Source organism: Mustelus asterias, chromosome 12 (assembly GCF_964213995.1).
Source record: "Mustelus asterias chromosome 12, sMusAst1.hap1.1, whole genome shotgun sequence".
In the NCBI taxonomy this organism is placed as follows: Eukaryota; Metazoa; Chordata; class Chondrichthyes; order Carcharhiniformes; family Triakidae; genus Mustelus; species Mustelus asterias.
The window spans coordinates 100,882,013-100,897,984 of NC_135812.1; the positions used below are offsets into that span (position 1 = coordinate 100,882,013).

Below are 15,972 nucleotides of genomic sequence, written 5' to 3' on the forward strand. Positions count from 1 at the left end.
GCGTGGGTTTTCTCCGGGTGCTCTGATTTCCTCCCACAGTCTAAAGGTGTGTAGGTTAGGTGGATTGGCCATGCTAAATTGACCCTTAGTGACCGACGATGTGTAGGATAGGGGAATTGGGGGTGGGGGGGATGGTGTAATGTGGGGTTACAGGGATAGGGTCTGAGTGGGATTGTTGTCGGAGAGGCACTGCAGACAATGGGCCGAATGGCCTCCTCCTGCACTGGAGGGATTCTATGAAAAAATGCCCACGAACTAAGTAAAAGATCCTGTCTGCCTGGCATTTTGGAATGACTGAGCCAGGCAGATTGGGGATTGTATTCAGACTCAGAATATGAGCCACAATTGCCATGGGGCGTCTGAATGCCGGCGGCATCGTGGCACAGTGCTTGGCACAGCTGCCTCAGTGCCAGGACCTGGGTTCAATTCCGGCTTCGGGTCACTGTCTGCGTGGGTTTCCTCCGGGTGCTCCAGTTTCCTCCCACAGTCCAAAGATGTGTAGGTTAGGTAGATTGCCCATGATAAATTGGCCATTAGTGTTCCAAGATGTGTAGGTTAGAGGGATTAGTGGGGTAAATACTTGGGGTTACGGAGAACAGGTCTGGGTGGGATTGCCCTTTAGTGTCAGGGGGATTACGTGGGGTTGTTGTTGGTGCAGACTCAATGGGCCGAATGGCCTCCTTCTGCACTTTAGTGATCCTATGAGTTAATAACCTTATTAATAAATAGAGTTGTAGACCTAGGGTATGTTTTAGTAGAGATTGATAGATTCTTAGACAGTCCGAGAAGCGAGGGATTTGGGGATAGTGCAGACAGGTATAGCTGAGGTAGAAGATTAACCATGAATTTGAATGATCTAAATGGGCTAATGCTGCTTCAATGTTTGGCAGGGTCAATTTCTATCCGTTGACAAAATTATACAAACACCTTACAGATTCACAATAACGGATAGCCAGCTCAACTTCCTGATCATTTCTCAGTTGCTTTTGATGAGTGTTCGATGACAATTTGAGAAGGCATTGCCTTCAGTCCATCACTAGCTGTGTACCGTTGCAGCAGGCGTCACTGTCCCAGGCTAAAATCAGACAATTTACACCCTCATCGTCTGACTGAACTCTCAGCACAGCCTCCAACCTCGTTCTCGCCATCATAAACCAAACAAACTCCCATCTCCAAAACCCTCTCCCGGCCCTCTGGCAACACCAGATTCGATCCGGCAAACGCCATTCAGCCATCTTGCTCCCTCACCGAAGGGCAGCGAATGCTCCCCCAGCATGTTAAATTCTCACCCCTTCACCGTCTCCAGCCCTACATTCCAGCATTCTTCACGTCTGCCCCACTAACTCCACACAACCCAGCTTTTTCAGCTGAGATCTTACATGGAACACGGATGGAGGCCATTCGACCCATCGAGCCTGCACTGGCAACAATCCCACCCAGGCCCTATCCCCATAACCTAGCTCATTTACCCCACTCATTCCCCTGACACCATGGGGCAAGTTAGCCAATCCAGGGCAGCATGGTGGATCAGTGGTTAGCACTGCTGCCTCGCAGCACCAGAGATTGTGGTCGGTGCAGACGCGATGGGCCGAATGGCCTCCTTCTGCACTGTCAGATTCTATAATCCACCTAACCTGCACATCTTTGGTCTGTGGGAAGAAACCAGAGCACCCGGAGGAAACCCACGCAGACACGGGGAGAATGTGCAAACTCCACAGACACAGTCACCCAAGGCCGGAATTGAACCCGAGTCCCTGGCGCTGTGAGGGAGCAGTGCTAACCACTGTCCTGCTCATCTTACATTCATTGTGAAGTCCAACCCTACTGTCGAAGCTCTTTAAAACCCTCCTTTAAAATCCAATTCTCTGATTATCATCCATTTTTCCCCGTGTTTCTGGTAAAGTGCCTTAAATACGGTTTTCTCAACCTTAATTAAATGGAAGTTGATGTTGTTAACACTCGCCATCAGTTCTATTCAACCCTGTAAATGTTTAATTCAATGGTTGACACTTTGATTGATTAAGCAATGCAGAAATCATTGTACTCCACACAATATTTGATGCTCCTTCAGAGCCAATGTTGAGTTATCATTTCTTGCCCAAGGTAGCAAGCATGTTCATTGTCTTCTGCATCTTGGGAACACTGGGGAAGGTATGACCCATAATGAAAACTAAAAGTGCCGGGAAAACTCTACCGGTCCGACAACATCCCTGGAGAGCTAAACAGTTAATGGGTGGGATTTTCCAGCACCGCGCCGTAGGTGAGCAACCCCACGCCCAGGATCCCCTGGTGTCATGGCCAGAAAATAACGCAAATTGCCATTGGCCTCAGTGGGACCGGAAGATCCCACCAGCGGCCAATGGCGAGCTGCCTCCGCTGTAGGGAAAACCCACCACGGAGTGGCGGAGCAGAAAGTCCCAGCCAACTTTGAGTCCAAGATTGCTTTTCTTTGGGTTCTGATGTGGAATCACAATTGACCCGATGTGTGAACTCTGTTTCTCTCTTCACCAACACTGCCGGACCTGCTGAGGTTTCCCAGCATTTTGTTTTTATTTCAGACCTCCAGCATCTATGTTTTTTACTAGGGTGAATCATAGAAATAGAATCCCTACATCACAGAAGGAGGCCATTTGGCCCATCGAGTCTGCACCGACCACAATCTCAGCTAGGCCATATCCCCTTAACCCTACTAATTTACCCGAGCTAGTACCCCTGACACTAGGTTCAATTTAGCACGGCCAATCAACCTAACCCACACATCTTTGGACTGTGGGAGGAAACCGGTGCACCCCGAGGAAACCCACGCCGACACGGGGAGAACATAGATCATAGAAATCATAGAAACCCTACAGTGCAGAAGGAGGCCATTCGGCCCATCGAGTCTGCACCGACCACAATCCCACCCAGGCCCCACATATTTACCCGCTAATCCCTCTAACCTACACATCTCAGGACTCTAAGGGGCAATTTTTAACCTGGCCAATCAACCTAACCCGCACATCTTTGGACTGTGGGAGGAAACCGGAGCACCCGGAGGAAACCCACGCAGACACGAGGAGAATGTGCAAACTCCACACAGGCAGTGACCCGAGCCGGGAATCGAACCCGGGACCCTGGAGCTGTGAAGCAGCAGTGCTAACCACTGTGCTACCGTGCCACCCGGACAGTGCACCGACAGTGCAGACAGTGACCCGAAATTGAACCCCCAAGTCCCTGGCGCTGTGCGGCAGCAATGCTAACCACTGCGTCACACCGTGACGGGTGTTGCGCCTACTGATTTGTCTCAACTTTCTATTTCTTTTCTTTCAATACTTTTCTCCTATTTGAGGTCACCCCTCGCCTAGGCAAGATGCAAACCAGAAAAATATTCACCAACTTACACTGCTGTGCACCAAGGCCGCTTTGGAGAGTTGAGGCGTGGAGATTCTTTAAAAATCAAGAAAGATAGTATACAAGTGGCATTGTAGATCTACAGGCTGCCACAGAAGCCACCTGATCATTTCCAGTGATTACAGAGTGAAAGTTGGCCTGTTTCTGCAACAGATAGACAATTAACAACGTGCAGAGGAGATTTGCTGGAATGGGACGAGGAGTGCGGAACTGAAGTTATGCGGAGAGACCAGAGAATCTTTTTTTTTTATTCATTTGTGGGACATGGGTGTCGCTGGCTGGCCAGCGTTTATTGCCCATCCCTTGTTGCCCTTGGAGGGCATTTGAGAGTCAACCACATTGCTGTGTCTCTGGAGTCACATGTAGGCCAGACCAGGTAAGGACGGCAGATTTCCTTCCCTAAAAGAACATTAGTAAACCAGATGGGTTTTTCCAACAATCGACAATGGTCATCATTAGATTCGTAATTCCAGATATTTTTTATTGAATTCAAATTCCACCATCTGCCATGGTGGGATTCCAACCCAGGTCCCCAGAACATGAGCTGAGTTTCTAGATTGATAGTCAAGCGATAATACCACTAGGCCATAGCCTCCCCTTAATATGGGCCATTCTCCTGACAGTAGCGAAGGTCGGGGAGATAGAAAGGAAGAAAGAAAATATATTTAAAAAGGGAGACATCCAAAATCAAGGCGGCAAAACTGCTTCCAGTGCCTGAGAGTCAGTAAGCAGAGGACACAGATTTCAGGTAATTGTTAAAAGGTAACTTGGGGAATTTGGTTTACATAGCAAGTTAAAACTGAAAGGAAACATGCAATGATAACCAAGGAATCACCATAGACGGTGGACAGGTCAATGTTTGAAGCCTCCGAGAAAAATCCTTCCAAAACATGATACTGTCGAGTATAGAAGTGAACCATTGGATTGGGCAGTTGCAATGTTAAGTGTGCACCACCATGTGGGGTCTGCTCTGTGTGGGGTCTTAAACTCCCACGCATCTTCACAACACAATCCTGCCTAATCTCTTGCACAGTAAGAAGTTTAACAACACCAGGTTAAAGCCCAACAGGTTTATTTGATAGCAAATGCCACTAATAAACCTGTTGGGCTTTAACCTGGTGTTGTTAAACTTCTAACTGTGTTTACCCCAGTCCAACGCCGGCATCTCCACATCATAATCTCTTGCACCCAGTTACAAGGTACTGGTAAATAAAACAGCCACATATAGGGTGAAAAATTGAGGCCAACTACTAGTGGCTGACAAGGTAGTCAACTTATTTGCAGAGTATATGCAAAAACATTGATTTTTGGGGCTGCAATCGTGGGGTCATCTTGTTGTACACTGATTTACTGTAAATAAATACAAAGGGAAAAGGCTAGGGGGAAAAGGGCAGGAGAGTGGGACAAATTGGATAGTGCTTTCAAAGAGCCAGCACAAGCATGATGGGCTGAACATCCTCAGACTGCTGAAGGATGCCAATCTACAACCTTAGTTCCAAAAGAAAATGGTGCAGGAAGAAGTATAACCGGCTTTCGCCTTTGTTAGACTTGATGCTAATCTGGATGCCAAAAACAGACAGGTTTAATGGGGGGAAAAAAAAAATCAGAAACTCTTTTGGTGCCATCCCCGATTAAACCCCACTTTCTCTTCCAGGTAATGATTGAAATGTTGAGTGTCTCCCGTCAGGGAAAGGCAACGCACCCGGATTTTCTGATACCACTTTGGGAGGGATGGAGCAAGAGAGCCTGACCCTGCACCCAAATAGCAGAAACCCACCCGGCAACATCCTAACCACCAGGCACAGGAAGTGATTGATCGAAGCTGAACTCCCAGGATATGGCTGGAATACTATTAGTTCTTCAGTTGTCAAGCTCTGCCTTATCCAGCCACACAATTCGTCACCAATGCTTCCCTTCACTTTCCTATAAATACGGCATCACATTTCCTTCCAACACTCTCATCCTCTCCACTACTGCAACTGTCCTTCCCCCCACTAAGCAGGGCGGCATGGACAAGTTGGACCGAAAGGCCTGTTTCCATGCTCTATGACTCTATAACTGACATCTTAAGACACCACAGTACATACTATTGCATAATGATGGTCACATTCTCAAAATACCTCCCAGTATAAGAACACCCACTCCTTTCTTGCAGGAGAAAACTGCCGGGGGAAGCTGGACAATCTTTTGCTTTCCCCAATCCCCCTTGGAAGACATCATAGGATGAGCTTGGCTGTTGATTCACATTTTGTCAAACACAAACCACTAAACTGTTACACAGTAATCCTTATGTACAATAAGAAAGCACACTCCACCTGCCTACAACAATACATCGCAGTGCTTTTCACAACTCCAGAAGCATTGCACTGGATACATGACACATCTGCTTTGCATATGAAAGGGTTTATCAATAGCTTACTAACAGAAGTATAGATTGGGAGAGAGTGACTCACCTTTGCAAAGTTATTGCTTTCCAAATCTTGATTCGATTTGTCACAAGGCTCTCAATATATTGGAGCTGCTTGACAATGCAGAAAGCAAGCATGCCATTTTTAAATTTAGAAATGTTGGGAGGAGTCAACCCAAGCAGTGCCAATATTAGTCCAGGTTATAAAACAACTCAATTATAGCACACTAAACAGGCTATTGTAGTCACCTATGCTGGTGATTTTCTCTTTATTCATTCATGGGACATGGGCATCGCTGATCGGGTCAGCATTTATTGCCCGTCGCTAATTGCCCTTGAATGGAGTGGCTTGTTAGGCCATTTCAGAGGGTATTTAAGAGTCAACCACATTGCTATGGGTCTGGAGTCACATGTAGGCCAGACCGGGCAAGGACAGCAGATTTCCTTCCCTAAAGGGCGTTAGTGAGCCAGATGGGTTTTTTTTTTACAATCGACGATGGTTCCAAAGATGTGCGGGTTAGGTTGATTGGCCATACTAAAATTGCCCCTTAGTGTCCTGAGATGTGTAGGTTAGAGGGATTAGTGGGTAAAACATGTAGGGATACGAGGGTAGGGCCTGGGTGGGATTGTGGTCGGTGCAGACTCGATGGGCCGAATGGCCTCTTCCTGCACTGTAGGGATTCTATGATTTCTATGATTTCATGCTCATCACTGGACTTTTAATCAAATTCAGATCTCACTATCTGCAGTCATGAGATTCAAACCCAGGTCGCCAGAGCATTACTCTGGGTTCCTAGATTACTAGTCCAGTGACAATACAGCGACACCACTACCTCCCTACTTGCTCATGCCTTCGCATAATCCGCTGCCCCCCTCTAAAACACTTAAAAGGGAATTAGTTTGATGGACACTGATGTAACAGTTTGTGTGGGGAGTTCCATAATACAACCACCCTGGAGAATTCTATAATACAACCACCCTAGTAAACATTTTTCCTTAACCTTCATTTGATGCATCATCGCCTTAAATGTGTTCCCTTGTTATTAGGTCACCAGCAATCACTATCTGGACATTCATATCTCTGCAGATGTGACTATTCCCTGTACATCAAAATGTCCAACGTCGCTTACACTTTCAAATTCTTTCCTTTGTCACTATACCTTGGCAGCTACCGATCTACTCAGAGACTGGGCACCCCTGGTCCTCACTGAAACTTGTGCCTTCTCCCACTCTCATCATTGTCCTCAATATGGCTCTCTGAAATATGAGGGGATCAGATTTGAGCAAACTTTGGTACATCAATGTCAGTTCTGGCTGGTCCACATCATGCACTGCCAGGCCCGCTATGCTCTCTCCGCCAAAACCATTCATTGCTCCAGGATGGCTTGTTGGCAATACAAAGATAACCTGGCATTTCGCACCTTCGCGCGCGCCCCCCCCCCCCCCCCCCCCCCCACCAGCCAGCCAGCTCCTTAAATCATAGAATCCCTACAGTGCAGGAGGCCATTCGGCCCATCGAGTCTGCACCAACCACAATTCCACCCAGGCCCTATCCCCATAACCCCATATATTTACCCTAGCTAGTCCCCCGACACTCGGGGGCAATTTTTAACCTGGCCAATCCACCTAACCCGCACATCTTTGGACTGTGGGAGGAAACCGGAGCACCCGGAGGAAACCCACGCAGACACGGGGAGGGAATGTGCAAACTCCACACGGACAGTGACCCAAACTGGGTATTGAACCCAGGTCCCTGGCACTGTGAGGCAACAGTGCTAACCACTGTGCCACCTTGCCACCCTGTTAGTTGCTCCCTCAGCTCTGCCACTACACCCTCACCTTCAATTAGCACAAGCAGCTTGCGGACTTACCGATGGAAGGGAATCTATTTCCCAAGAAATCTTGCCCTTTCCACATCCCTTTTGTCCACCAGTCAGTTTCCCCAAAACGTCTCCCACCCACGGCGCCCCCTGGCCTTGAACTGACATCTTTCACCCCCATCCCCTTTCATGTCCTTTCCAAGCTCATTATTCACCATGAGACCCACATCCAGTCCTCTGGCACCACACCAAGGAGGGTTGAAAGACTGAGGTCAGAGCTTCTGCCGTCACCAACCCAACTTTCCCTCAGAACATAGCAAGCATCTAGACTGGGTGCCTTACTAACCCGAGCAAGACCAACCCACTTCCTTAGCTATATCCCAACCAGTATCTCCAACTCCTTCCTCCACACCGAAGTAGCTTCATCTCCTTTCTTTTGTGAAGCGCTCAGTCGGTACCTCGACCTCGCTAATCATCCCCTACAATTCCTACACCCGCTGGACAACTTTTAGGTTCCCTTTGATGCGACCCCAAGACCCCAGTCCAAAGATGTGCGAGTTAGGTTGATTGGCCATGCTAAAATTGCCCCTTAGTGTCCTGGGATGCGTGGATTAGCGGGTAAATATGGGGGTAGGGCCTGGGTAGGATTGTGGTCGGTGCAGACTCAATGGGCCGAATGGCCTCTTTCTGTACTGTAGGCTTTCTATGATCTTTCCTCATACTCTTGCTTTTTCCACTTTCCCGCTGTGCACTGTATGCTGTCTGGGGTCTGGCTATTGTACTCCGACATTTTTGTGTTGGCATCCTTTTCCTTTGTTTTGGAGCAACATGGTGGCACAGTGGGCAGCACCACTGCTTCACAGCACCAGGGACCCGGGTTCAATTCTAGCCTCGGGTGTGGAGTTTGCACATTCTCTTCGTGTTTCATGCCACAGTCCAAAGATGCGTGGGTTAGATTGCTTGGCCATTGCAAATTGCTCCTTAGTGTCAGGGGAGATCAGCAGGGTAACTACGTGGAGTCGCGGGGGATAGGGTCTGGGTGGGATTGTTGTCGGTGCGGGCTTGATGGGCTGAATGGCTTCCCTCTGCACTGCGGGGATTCCAAATCTCTGGGTCCTGCCTGTTTTTGCTTTTACAGCTGAACAACTGCTGTGAGTTAAAGGAGTGTTTTGAAATCCGATGCCATGATTTTTCCATATCTGTGATTAAATGTAATGAAAGACACAGAATTGCAAAAGGAAACTGATTACCATTATTAGATCCCATTCATCACTCTGGTAATCAAGTGAACTTACTGAACTCGTACAGGTTTCAGCCTGTTCATTCACCCATTCTCCAGTCTTCCCCAAACCTACACTTGAAGCAGATAAGCAAAAACAAATCACATCACCTTTATCTCAAAATCTGTTTTTGTTTCTCCCTGCAGAAGTTGCTTCATGTGCTTTAGAGAGGATTTCAATAATCTGAGGCTATTTAACCCTTTATTAAGCACCTCTTCTCTCAAACTCATAAGCTAACAAAGAACAGTACCATGATGTGGAGATGTGCTACCAAATAAACCTGTTGGACTTTAACCTGGTGTTGTGAGACTTCTTACTGAAAGAACACAGCACAGGAACAGGTCCTTCAGCCCTCCAAGCCTGCGCCGATCATGATGCCTGCCTAAACTAAAACTGTACGCACTTACGGAGTCCGTACCCTTCCATTCCCATCCTATTCATGTATTTGTCTAGATGCCCCTTAAATGCCACTATCGTACCTGCTCGCACCACCACCTGGGCAGCATGTTCCAGACAGTCACCACCTTGTGTAAAAAAAAATCTTGCCTCGCATATCTCCTCTAAACTTCTCTCCGCCCCCCCCCCCTCAACCCCACGCACCTTAAACCTATGCCCCCTAGTACTTGACGTGGAGATGCTGGTATTCGATTGGGACGGGCACAGTAAGAGGTCTCACCAGGTTTATTTGGAATCACGAGCTTTAGAAGTGCTGCCCCTTCATCAGATGATTAACTCATCTGATGAAGGAGCAGCGCTCCGAAAGCTCATGATTCCAAAAAGACCTGTTGGACTCTAACCTGGTGTTGCGAGACTTCTTACTGTGCCCAAGCAATTGACTTTTCTACCCTAGGAAAGAACATCTGACTATCCACTCTGTCCATGCCGCTCAATCTTGTAAACCTCGTCTCCCCTCAATCTCTGTCGTTCTAATGAGAACAAACTGAGTTTGTCCAACCTCTCCTCATAGCTAATACCCACCAGACCAGGCAACATCCTGGTAAACCTCTTCTGTACCCTCTCCAAAGCATCCATGTCCTTCTGGTAGTGTGGCGAACAGAACTGAACACTATATTCCAAATGGAGGTCTAACTAACAGCTATTAATGTGCAGATGACTTTTCCAAAACTATATCCCTTCATTCTAAACTTTTAGAAATATTATTGAAATGTAGAGAAAAGGTTATAGCTCATTTCCTTCAACTCTAACACGCAAATGGTCATTTGGGAAATTTAAACAAAAGGCATTGGGGTTAATTCTCTGGGACTTCCAGCACCAGCCATGATCCCCGAGGGCCAATTTGGGATGTGAAGCCGGTTGCAAATCTCTAAGCCCCCTGCGCCTGGCCAGATCTGGCTCTTGACTAGAGAACTAACTTCAATATAATTATGTTCCGAGCCTCTCCCTCACACCCTACTGGAAGGCCTGTGGGTGCCAAGCTTTACTGGGCCTGACAAGTTGGGACCAGGTGCCATGGACTCTGGAGGTGTGGGGTGGGGGAAAAGAGCAAAGGGGTAAGTACTACCTCAAACTGTGCCCATGGGCTCTGCTGCAGCTGCCAGGCTGCAGGGGTGAGTCCCTCAAGAGACCTGGAGGTGGATCTCAGGGGTCTCCCCCGGAATGGGGCTCTAGTGGGTGAACTTCTTGTTGTTGCCCTGGAAACCATTCTTTGGATGACAATTTCAGGCACCTGTCTGGTAAAATCCTTTATTATTGTCCATGTTCTGTAAAACCTTTGAAGTGGCCTGGTCACATTAAAATCCATGCCCCCTGAACACCTGGAAGCCTTCAAAATCACCGCAGCATTCTATGCTACGGTAGGGATTGCCCTTGGTTAATTTCAGAAGACCCGTGCAGCCAGCATAATCAAGGACCCCATGCACCTGGACATTCTCTCTTCCACCTTCTTCTGTCAGGAAAAAGATACAAAAGTCTGAGGTCACTACCAACCGACTCAAGAACAGCTTCTTCCCGGCTGCTGTCAGACTTTTGAATGGACCTACCTCACATTAAATTGATCTTTCTCTACACCCTAGCTATGACTGTAACACTACATTCTGCACTCTCTCCTTTCCTTCTCTATGAACGGTATGCTTTGTCTGTATAGTGCGCAAGAAACAATACTTTTCACTGTATCCCAATACATGTGACAATAATAAATCAAATCGAAGAGTGTTACCAGACCTATTTGAAGTGCTTTGATTGACAGGAGCGCTCAATTTCACAAGGGAGAACCTATTTTCCCATTGGAGACAGCACTTAGAACTCATTTGGGAGAATCGCGGCCAATAAAAGTTGCACATTGCTACAGAAAGGAGACCTTACTTTGGGAGTTCAACAAGTCTATCAAAAAACAAATGCTCCTCAAGTGCTTTTCAATTGCTACATCAGACTCAGCGTTCATCTCCCTGAATTCAACAATAATCCAAAATGAACCTTCCCCCATACCTTGGAAAACAGGTTAGCACTGCTCCTCAAAGCGCCAGGGACCCGGGTTCGATTCCCAGCTTGGGTCACTGTCTGTGTGGAGTTTGCATGTTCTTCCCGTGTCTGCGTGGGTTTCCTCCGGCTGCGCCAGTTTCCTCCCAAAGGACATGCTGGTTAGGTGCATTGGCCATGCTAACTTCTCCCTCAGTGTACCCAAAAAGGTGCCGAAGTGTGGTGACCAGGGGATCATCACAGTAACTTCATTGCAGTGTTAATGTAAGCTTACTTGTGACTAATAAACAAACTTTAACTGCTTCTTGAGGGTGGGGGAAGGGGAGGAGTGAATCCCACCCCCTCCCCCAATACGAAACATAGGAATAAATGCTTTTTGCCTCCAGCCAAATGTCAATAGCAGGCTCCCAATATTTCGCAAATACTAAACGCTCCCTACAGGTCTCTGTACAGCCAAGCCCTCACACGGTATGAGGTTTACTGGGCCAAAGACTAACAGCTGCACAGTTTGACAATACCTCTCCCAAAAGGTTTCTGACATTGGAATGAGATAAATGTTGATAGGATAATGACCAGACACCAGAGTCCCTAATCTGCCGCTCTTTAAACACAAATTAAACCTGTAAGATAAGTGGCAGCGCCACAAAATAAAACCTCATTTGCTGTTTTCCTCCCCTCTCTCGTCAAAACTGACGTTCACTCCTCCGGGGCAAAAGAGAATAGGTGGAAGAGACGACATATAAATAGCCATGGAAAGAAAACCACCCCTCTGCATAGATTAGATTAGATAAAAATCCAACGTATTCATAACTTTGTTGTTTCCAACACCAGAGAGAATCCACTTACAGACGATCAGACAATTAGCAAATCGAATACCAGAATTATTTTATTTCTGTACAAGTAGGGTTATAAACCACATAAAAATCCAACATATTCATACTTTGTTGTTTTCCTACTCCTAATTTTCGACACCAGAGAGAATCCACTCGAGGTACCAGTGTAACTCAACCGGGCAAAATGACCCTAGCTCCACACAATCCTCTCCGACACCGAATTGTACAAACCGGTGTACAAACCCTGTGGGTTTTTCTGTGCGTGAGTTAACATAACTAACCAGTTTACTGCCTTTCGTGTGGTCAGCAGCATCGGAAATGTAACAAACAAACATTTGTTCAGGAGCAAAGCCAATTGTCTCAATGTTGCAGAAGGGAACCAGTAAGTGGCACAGGCGAAAGGGAGAAGTGTGTTCGCAGCTTCCCAGATGCTTTTTACTTGTAAAGGTTCAATTGTCTGAGACGCAGAAGTTGAGGAACTTGCAATGTTTCATTTAAGACTCCCCAGCAAAAAGTCCCCCACGCCAAGTCCGTTTATTATTAACACGCCCTCTTGTTAACTTGGTGTCTGCTCTTTGTCCAAGTGTCCGGAACACCAGACAGGAATTCTATCCAGAAACGTTTCTGTTGGCTTATCATTAGAACCAGTGGGGTTCTTACAAAAAAGTGTTCACTTTCGTAAATAAATACACACACAAGTAGGGGAAGATTACATGGAAATGATCACACTAAATAGGGAAGGAAACAAGACTGTTTTTGGAAGGGAATAGGGGAGAAATATCTTTGACACAAATAGGAAGGAATTCCCGCAGAGTGCAAAGAACAATTAACTACATTTCATATTTATCCATACCCAACAATAATCAACTCACCGGACATGAAGGAAAGGAAAAAAAACAGGAATTGGGAGGAAAAAAAAGCAATGACTTGTTGGAGAAGTTAATTTTATATTAGTAACAAGAGTTAAAGGGGGAAGGGGGAGGAATAAAAGATTGCACTGCATGAAACTAAAAGACAACACCATCTACCCCCCCCCCCCCACACCGTACCCCCCCCCTCCCCACACATACACTAACCCCTCCCACCCACACAAACACCAACCTCCCCACTATCCCCCCACAACCTTCACCCCCACGCTAAACCCTACCACCAACAACCCACCGCAACCACACAATAACCCCCACCCACCCACACAGTCCCCGACCACCCTCCCCCCAACCCACTTCCCACACCCACCACAATCCCCCTCCCACCCCACACTATAACCCCCACACACAATCCCCCAATCTATACACTATTCCCCCCACCACCCTCCACACACACACAATAACCACCACCATTCCCCGCCCCCCCCCCCCCCCCCGCCCCCCCACACACACATACACACACACATACACACAGTACCTGTGCAATGATCGATTTAGAAGGAGGCAGGAAACGAAAAGGGTCGTTACACAAACCCCACTCAGGGCGAGGATAATCTTCACAGATATAAACTTCATTTCAAACTGCTCAGTCACCGGCAACTTCAGAGTGAGAGAGAGAAAAAAAAAATCCATGTTCAGTTGAGAGGAGACGGGGGATAAATTCACCGCCAGCAACCCCTTCAGCTTCAGCTGCCCTCAGTTCACATTGCAGCAACTCCCCCACCTTCAACTCACATCAAACCCAGCAGACTCATTCTAAACTCCCCAGCTTCATTGTCAGGGAATTTGCAAAGCTGCCTTTGGGAAAATGGGAAAGCAGCACAGCTCTGGAAAACACTCAAACAAGTCTGGCAGCATCGGCAAAGTTTATTTATTAGTGCCACAAGTAGGCTTACATTAACACTGCAATGAAGTTACCGTGAAAATCCCCTGGTTGCCACACTTCAGTGCCTGTTCAGGCACACTGAGGGAGAATTTAGCATGGCCAATGCACCCTAACCAGCACATCTTTCAGACTGTGGGAGGAAACCGGAGCACCCGGAGGAAACCCACGCAGACACGGGGAGAATGTGCAAACTCCACACAGACAGTGACCCAAGCCGGGAATCGAACCCGGGTGCCTGGGGCTGTGAGGCAGCAGTGCTAACCACTGTGCTGCCTTGCAGTTCCTTTTACCTCCATCAAAGCTGGAAGAGGTTTGAGATGCAAAGGCTTTAAACTAGTGAAAAGGGGAGGGGAGGGGAAGTAGTGGGTGGGTAACAGGACACAAGGGAAGGAGTGTGACAGGGTGAAGACAGGAGAGACTATGAAGGTGCAGTCATCAAGGAGGGTTAAAGTGAGGAAGCAGAGTCTACAGGAGGTGTGAATGGCAAAATCCTGAATATCTAACACCCCACAGCAAAAAAAACAGGAGAAACATCAAAGTAAAGTTAAAACCTCGAAAGCAGATTAGGCAGATGATAGTCTGAAATCATCCAACTCAGATGTTGAGTCTGGAAGGCTGTCAATTGTCTAATCGAAAGGCGAGAGATCGGAGCAGCACAGTAGCACAGTGGTTAGCACTGCTGCCTCAATACCAGGGACCCGGATTCAATTCCAGCCTTGGGTCACTGTCTGTGTGGAGTCTGCATATTCTCCCCGTCTCTGCGTGGGTTTCCTCCGGGTGCTCCGATTTCCTCCCACACTCCAAAGATGTGCGGGTTAGTTTGATTGGTCATGCTAAATTGCCTCTTGGTGTCAGGGGGACTAGCAGGGTGGATGTGTGAGGTTACGGGGTTAGGGCCTGGGTGGGATTGTTGTCAGTGCAGGCTCGATGGGCCGAATGATCTCCTTCTGCACTGAAGGGATTCTATGAGAGAAGCTGTCCCTCGAACACATGGAGCACCACAGAGCAGGAGAGGTCAATGTGAGAGCAAACTGGAGAATGGACAAGGCTGGTCACCCAGGAGCTCAGGGTCACGCTTGTGCTCTGAATTGGGGCTGTTCTGCCCTCGGATACATTGTGAACAGCGACGACATATAAATTGACAGGATTACCTGTCATTCACTGTTTCACCTGAAGGAAGTGGTTGAGACTTGAAATAGTGAGGACGGAGGTGGTGAGAGGGTGGGTGTTACAACCCCACTGCCTGCAAGGGGAGGGGGGTGGGGGGCTTGCTCCAGATCAGGGTGTTGCAGAGGGAAGTCGGTTACAGATCAGTTTGTCTCAAAGAAGTTCCCATTGGTTAACCCTCATGTCTTCATAGGGTACAAGCCAAGAGCTATCTTCATGTTGAGGTCTACTCAACACCACACTGACCCCTGGGTCATGTGTCACTGTGTGGGCGGTGCTGTACTTAGTCACACATTAACCCTGTAGATGCTGGACATTTAGTGCAGGAATGGTCCCTTTGCCACGCTGAAAGGAGGGGGCAAGGGAAGAGGTATTTGGTGGTGGCAAAGGCTGATCAAGTGTGCAGGCTGCTCGGTTAGAGAAGGAGGGCAAAAAGAAACGTATCGTGGCTTTGGGAGGGAGGGGAAAAAGGTGGAAGCAGCACAGCAGGAAATAGGGTATAGACGTCAAGGGTTTTGTTAAACACAGCAGAGGGAAATCCTTGGTTGAGGAAAAAGGAAGACATGTCAAAACACTGATATGGAAGGTTGCATCATCAAGATGGATGTGACAAAGGAGCTAGGAGAGTGGAAGCAGGGTTCAAGGAGGTAGCGTTGGAGGTGCCTGCAGGAGTCAGCAAGCTTCCCAAAAATTGAGACAGGGAAGTCAAGGAAAGGGAGAAGAGTTGGTGGTGGACCATCTGAAGGAGAGAGAAGGACGGAAATTGGCAAAAAAGTTGCTGAAATTTTCCAGTTCAGGAAACAGCACTGATACTGTCATCAATGTCT

General features: G+C 47.6%; 1 protein-coding gene across 6 annotated transcripts in view; it reads right to left on the reverse strand.

The window, feature by feature from the left end:
- LOC144501749 (alpha-N-acetylgalactosaminide alpha-2,6-sialyltransferase 2-like) overlaps nucleotides 1-15,972 on the reverse strand; it is an 85,667-nt gene that overhangs the window by 48,383 nt on the left and 21,312 nt on the right. For all 6 annotated transcript variants that reach the window (XM_078225730.1, XM_078225732.1, XM_078225735.1 and 3 more), the window contains one exon: nucleotides 13,571-13,692. In XM_078225730.1, coding sequence (XP_078081856.1) covers nucleotides 13,571-13,692 — 122 coding nt within the window. The remainder of the gene's footprint in view (nucleotides 1-13,570; nucleotides 13,693-15,972) is intronic.